General features: G+C 50.9%; 1 protein-coding gene and 1 non-coding gene across 5 annotated transcripts in view; both read left to right on the top strand.

Annotated features, from left to right (window-relative positions):
• The first annotated feature begins 2,685 nt into the window (after positions 1-2,685).
• Epha10 (EPH receptor A10) overlaps positions 2,686-6,590 on the top strand; it is a 43,406-nt gene continuing 39,501 nt past the window's right edge. For all 4 annotated transcript variants that reach the window (XM_008850211.2, XM_008850210.2, XM_008850213.2 and 1 more), the window contains exons 1-2: positions 2,686-2,835; positions 5,108-5,172. In XM_008850211.2, the coding sequence (XP_008848433.1) occupies positions 2,730-2,835; positions 5,108-5,172 (171 nt within the window). In that variant the 5' untranslated portion in view covers positions 2,686-2,729. The remainder of the gene's footprint in view (positions 2,836-5,107; positions 5,173-6,590) is intronic.
• On the top strand, positions 6,136-6,241 carry LOC115067181. The gene has a single exon (XR_003846619.1). It is a non-coding gene; the product is annotated as a U6 spliceosomal RNA (small nuclear RNA).

Raw genomic sequence — 6,590 nt, 5'->3', positions numbered from 1 at the left:
GTGTGTCCCAGGCCCTCCCTTCTTACACCAGGGAATGAAAGCTGCATGGATCCTGAAGACGCCCTTTTCAAGGTCTTGGTTACAGGCAGGACTAGTGGAAAGCGATTCTTGGTCTGAATGTGGACGTGCAGCAACAGAGAAGTCCCAGGTCAAGATGAAGTTGAAGGGGCCAGACTGGTTTCAGCACCGTGGACAGAGACAAGGACACGTGGTCGTGCAGGCTGAGGGTTCAGCACCATGGCCAACTGCCCCTCTCCTGCTCTGAACTCCTCCCTTCTCCCCTAGTTATTTCAGAGAAAGACCTTCCCTTACTATTGTTTGACCGATTCCTAGCATCTAAAGCTTGTGATAAATAGTGGTTTTGTTTCCTTCTAAGCCTCTTCAGAATTTCTTCACCAAGGTATATGTTCTATAGCCTCTTGGAAGTGCGAGGTCCACCTTGGAGCAACTGTTATTAAGATCTGGCTGATTTACATATATCTGCAAACACTAGGGCTTCTCTGTTCTGGTTTTATTATAAAAGAATTATTCACAGGCAGAATGCGAAGGATTAGTTCATTCTTTTTGCTTTCCTTTATCCCTGGGGTTTCTGTCTGGCAATTTCCCCCACATGCATCCAATGAGTTCCCCAACAGCCAGGGGTGCCTTGTGGGCATCCTGTGTAGCTTTCCCCAGTTAATATCACCCATCTGTCTGGCACCTTAAAGATTCTTATGAGGCTCAGAGGGAGTCTGCAGTTTGTTTTTGCACCCAGGGTCAAAAGCTTTGGTCTGAAATCTCTGGAGCTTGGTAAGAAGTCATGATGGGCGCCTTACAAACTGCTGAGGGGATGGGACCAGGTTTTGAAGAGAGGAGTGAGGAGTGGTGGAGTGTGGTCTCATTTTGAAATGAAAGGAGTCCTGGGTCTCTACGCAGCTTCTAAAAATACCATCTCCCAGCGCTGGGGGGAGGGGGAGGGGCAACGAAGCGTGAGGAGAATGAAGATGGGGGGGAGGTGGGGTTGTGAGAGCCCTTCTTCAGGTAGGTCTTATTTCAGAGACTCTGCCTCTGCCTGTCTCCAGGAATCGGACAGAGACTACACCCTTCCTGCTTCCTCAGCAGCTGCAGTCTCCCTTGGTATCTCAGCCCCAGCCCTTCCTGACCTTTCAAGGAGCAAAGGAAACCAATTCCTCCCACCTACTGGTCCTATTGCTACTGTCCAGCAACTATGTCCTATGGTAAGCAAGTGAGTGTGTGCCAGATACTCACACACATGCACATCCACACACAGACAGACAGCACACAAGGTAGCTTGTAAATAGCCAGTGACTTATGATGCCACGAATTCTCATTACGCTGAGTGCCCAGAGGTATAGGATGTGGCAGAGATAAGAGAGTCACCCAGGTATCCTCAATACAGAGCTCAGAGTGTTGGTTGGAGGAATGAGGAGTACATATATGCAAAATGCACAGACACTGGGACCGCACAGCTAAGTGCATTCGAGACTCACATTCACACTCCAGGCTTCTCTGGCTATTAAAGCGTCCAAAGGGGAGCGGAGCGCCGTCCCCAGTGAAAAGAGCTCTGGAAAGCCACAAAGTGGGTGGAGCCTCCTCCCCTCAAGTTCAGCCCAGATGGTGAAGCTCAGTAGCTGCTTCCCTCATCCTAGAGGGCCCCAGTCCTTCCCACCACTAAATGGTTAAGCCCTTAGCTTGCACATAAATGACCTTCACTAAACAGAGGTCGTTTCCTTGCAGCTTCCTCAGCACCAGCCTCTCGAAGAGGCCTCGGATTCCCCGATGATGCCGCATTCCTCATCAGTCTCCAGGGTTGAGTGGAGTGAGGTGCTCACCGGCGGGGGCGGGGGAGGGGGCGGAAACACCCCAGCCTGAGCAGACTGTGGACTGGGGTGGTTGTGGGGTGTGCTGCTTGTATCTTGATAGCAGAAGCATGAATCTGGGGAGCCCATCGTTGGTGCAAAATCTACCATTGCCCGCATCTAGGCGCCCACATGGTTTCCCAGCCTCATAAGTGGTGCGAGAAGGGTGGGACAGTGTCTCCGGGTTGACTCTCTTCTCAAGCAGCTTCTGGAGTCGAGCTCTACTCCCTTCCTCTTCTGCGTGTACGTGTGTGTGTGTGTGTGTGTGTGTGTGTGTGTGTGTGTGTATGATGAGGGCGGGAGGAAAAGGGGAGGGATCGAGCCATAAGACACCAGGAGCCGCAGACAGCGGAAGAGGCCAAGGTCTGGAGACAGAGGAGCATCTCGAGGTCAGGACATCAGGCTATGAGCCCCCTGCAAGTCCTGGGAGCGAGGCTCCCAAGGCTAGATAAGGAGCTGCAAGTGTCGCCGCTTCCCCGCGGACTGCCCCTCCCTAGGACACGCCCACACCTCCTACTTCTCAGGATGCAAAGGGATAAGGTTTAAGGCGCTCTGGTCCACCAACGCCAGCTCGCCTCCGGCTAGCACTCAGGGCTGCCCCGCCCCCATGGTTTGGAGATCTGCGGGACCCCTCCGTTTCCCCCACCGGTTGGGTGTTCCGCCCCTGGCCTATGAAACTCCACCTCCTCATCCTCTTCTGGCGGGGATTGGTGGGTCTCCTGCGGCGATGCCTAGTGATTGGTCCCCATGGATGATGATGACCGGCGAGACCCCGCCCCCAGCCGGCGCTGGGGTCTGGGGGCTCTGCTCAGTGGTGCTAGGCTGGCGCGGCTGCAGCCGCCGCGGCACTGACAGCTCCGTCTGCGGACCATGGAGACTGGAGCCGGTCCACACCCGCTACGCCTGATCGTCTGCTTGATGCCGCTCTGCCTCGCTCTGCTTCTGGGACCCGGGCGGCCCGGGACCGCCGAGGAAGGTAAGGTGTGTTGTGCCTAGGAGCCTGAGATGCCAAAAGACACGTAGTTGTGGGGCTGGGGGACCTGGGGGAAGAAGTCAAGGGAGATAGCAGAGTCTGTGCTAGGGTTTGAAGCAAGCGAGCAACGGGCGGGAAAGAACTAGAGAGAGGGGGGAGGCTGGTTAAACGATGGAGAAGAGATGGGTATTGAGGACCTAGGATTGGGGAAGAAAGAGGCAAGAGATTACAGGAGCCGGAGGCAGCGGTTCAGGGCCGGTGAGACGGACAGGCTGAGGGATTGGAGGTGGGAGGTATGGGGGCAGGGAGATGACGGGAGCAGAGAAGCTGAAGAGATGCGGCGAGATTCAAGCATGAGACAGGATGGAGCCGAATAGCGAGGGCACAGGGGACCAACGTATCCCAGCAGGAGGTGGGATGCTGGTAGCTAGGGCTGGGCCGGGCACTGCCCGAAGTGCTGACCACGGAACTATCCGCAGTGCTGAATAGGGATTGAGTCTACCACGCGCGGTACGCGTTGCGGAGGATTTGGGGTTGTCAGCGACACCAGAGCCTGAATCTTGCCTCTGATTCCATATCTCGGGAAGCTGTACACTCAATTAAATCCAGAGGTGCACAACCAGGTGTAGAATCCTGAGATACTGGAACCGGGGGCTGCCCACAGGGCCGGTCCTGCCCCGGATGGCCGATGCCTGCCGGTATGTAATTCCGAAGCGCTGTCGGTGATGAAAACCCAGCACACTGTCCCTGCCCTGCCCACTATCGTCTACACCTCTGGGGGCAGCCCCTCTTAAAGACCCTTACCTTGGAGGCCCACCCCTTCCTTAATGTTCTAGAGGAGGTTTCTGAGATTTGGGAAAGGCCTGCCTAGCTAGCTTCTGGCTCTGCTATGCAGACCTGGGCTTCTCTGTGCCCAACGCTGAGAGGACACAGAGTGCTGATCTGACACCTCCTGGGAGAGTAAAGTGACTCCAAGCTTCTCTGGTGGTGGGGGTGGGATCATGGATTATGTGAGGAAGGGCCTGTGACAGTCTATCAAGGCAGTAGAGGTGCCAGCCCCTAGGAAAAGGGCTGGCTGGGGCGGCAGGCAAATGATTTCGACGTTTCCTGTTCCTAGTAGTCCCTCCACTTCATTGTCACCAGAGGCCTTGGGAGGCAAATAAAAAAGGCTTCAGTCACCCCCATGCTTGGAGAACAGACCTCAGAATCTGAGTTAATTTGGGGTGTGCACAAGAATTCCACGATTTGCTCATTTTCTCCCTCTAATTGGCAGTTAAATATCATTTAGGAAACCTGGGAAGGGTGGAGAGGATCACTGACTTCCTATTCCAAATTTGAGAACTAGTTTCGGAATCTTTTACATGAACTCTGTGGAAGACTGATAAGGATCCTCCAAGAAAAAGAAAGCTATGTGCTATGTGCTCCAGGTTCAACATTACCTCAAGTAATGAGAAGGACTGCCAATGAGACTGTGGATTTTGAAGTAGAGAGATGATTCTGGATTGTTTGATGGTTCTGTCACAATCACAATGGCCATAATATGAGGGAGACAGGAGAAGTTGGACCAGAAGAGACAGCAGTGTGGTTATAAAAGCAGAAGTTGAAGTCAAGCATTTAAGATGGAGGAGAGACCATGAGCTGAAGGATACAGGGAAGAAGTAGAAGCTCAGAAAGATGAGAGAATAGATTCTGCCCTCAGAACCTACAGAGGAAATAACTTGCTGACACCCTGACTTTAGACTAGTGAAACTGTTATTAAGCAGCTGGTCTCCAGAACTAAAACTAAAACAGAAAAGAAAGAAAGAAAGGAAGGAAGGAAGGAAGGAAGGAAGAAAGAAAGAAAGAGGAAATCTAACCAGGCATAGTCATGCAAACGTGTAATCCTAGCACTCAGGAGGTAGAGGCAGGAAGATAAAGTTTGAGGCCAGCCTGGGTTACCTGCAAGTTCCAAGCAGCCGCAGCCTCAGCTACATAGTGAGACCATCTGAAAAAAACAAAAACAAAAACAAAACACCTTTTGCTTGAAGCCACTAAATTTGTGGTCTTTGGTTACAGGAGCCTCAAGGAATGAACAGAGGCTCCCTCCTTAGCCACCATGGCTGCTTCTCTCAGTACTTGAGTTACTCAGACTTTTTGGGGTTTTGTGAATTGGAAAACATTTGCCATACTGTCTTTCCCCTCCTGTAGCAATTTGTGGTGATTTCAGTAATGGATCCCACCCCCCACCCCCTACATAGTGTGGCTTTCTGATGTCTGTGTTCTCCTCTCTCCTTAGTCATTCTCCTGGATTCCAAAGCCTCCCAGGCAGAGCTGGGCTGGACTGCACTGCCAAGTAATGGGGTAGGTGTTACACTGTCCCTCTCTGTCCTAAGGATCCTCTAGTAGATCAAGACTTAGTCTCTTTAGCTCTCCATGTTCACCTCAGATCAAAATATACCACGGAGACCGCCCACCCAAACTCATGCAGGCAACCCTAATTAAATACAATGGGCCACACATGCAGAGGGAGACTTTCTAGGAAGAAGGGGTTGGTGGGAGGGGGGAAGGGGATAAGAGAGGATAGTGAAGGGATATGATCAAAGTACATTATATATATATTATGAAATTGTGAACAAATTTTTAAATTGCATTTATTTATTTAGTGTGTCTCTCTGTAGCCCCAACTGGCCTGAAACTCATGATGTAGACCAGGCTGGCCTCAATCTCACAGAGATCCACCTGCCTCTGCCTCCCAAATACTGGGATTAAAGGCATGTGCCACCACACCCATCTGAAAGAATTTTTTTTTTTTTGGTCTTTTTGAGACAGGGTCTCCCTGTAGCTCCAGCTGTCCTAGAACTCACTATGTACACCAGGCTGGCCTTGAACTCATAGAGATCCGCCTGCCTCTGCCTCCCAAGTGCTGGGATTAAAGGCGTGCACCACCATGCCCAGCTGAAAGAATTTTTTAATGCATTACAGAGTGCGTGCTCTCCAGCAACCCTGGTGAAAGCCAGAGTGACCCACTAGTCTTCAGTTAGTTAGTTAAACAAATAAATGAGAGAAATGACTGTGTCTTAAGAACAGAAATGTGAGCTGGATGGAGTGAATGATGGACAAGCACCTTGCACAAAGTAGACCTCCAAGAGGTATTTCCCATAACTGACAGGGTAAACAAGGAAGGGGTAGGGTGGGGTGTGGAAAGAGCACTGGGCAGAGAGCCAGTGGCTCCAGATCCCATTACTAGCAGTCATTAACTCACTGTGCACAACCAGTCAAGCGCTTCTCTGTAAACCTGTTTCTTCATCTGCAAAAATAAAGAGTATACTTGTTTTACAGTACATATGCTAAGACTGGAATGACACAGGAAAGATTTGTGTGGCTCCTGCCCAAGGACAACATGAATGTTCTTGAAACACTACATATTTAAAAAAATTTTATTTTTTATGTGTATGACTATGTTGCCTGCATGTATATGAGTGCACCCATGTTGTGCAATGCTGCAGCAATCAGAAGAGGGCTTCGGATTCCCCTGGAACTGGCATTAAGGACTGTTCATAGCTGCCATGTGGGTGCTTGGAATTGAACCCGGGTCCTCTGCAAGAACAGTCAGTGCTTTTAACCACTGAACCATCTCTCCAGGCCCGAAACATTGCATATTTTAAGATTCATTTTATTTTATTTTTTATTTTTTGAGACAGGGTCTCCCTGAGCCCCAGCTGGCCTGGAACTCACTATATAGATCAGGCTGGCCTTGAACTCACAGAGATCTGCCTGCC

The sequence above is a fragment of the Nannospalax galili genome, unplaced genomic scaffold, assembly GCF_000622305.1.
Source record: "Nannospalax galili isolate Female #2095 unplaced genomic scaffold, S.galili_v1.0 scaffold944, whole genome shotgun sequence".
Classification (NCBI taxonomy): Eukaryota; Metazoa; Chordata; class Mammalia; order Rodentia; family Spalacidae; genus Nannospalax; species Nannospalax galili.
The sequence above is the reverse complement of the archived record's forward strand: the minus strand, read 5'-3'. Positions and strand labels throughout refer to the sequence as shown.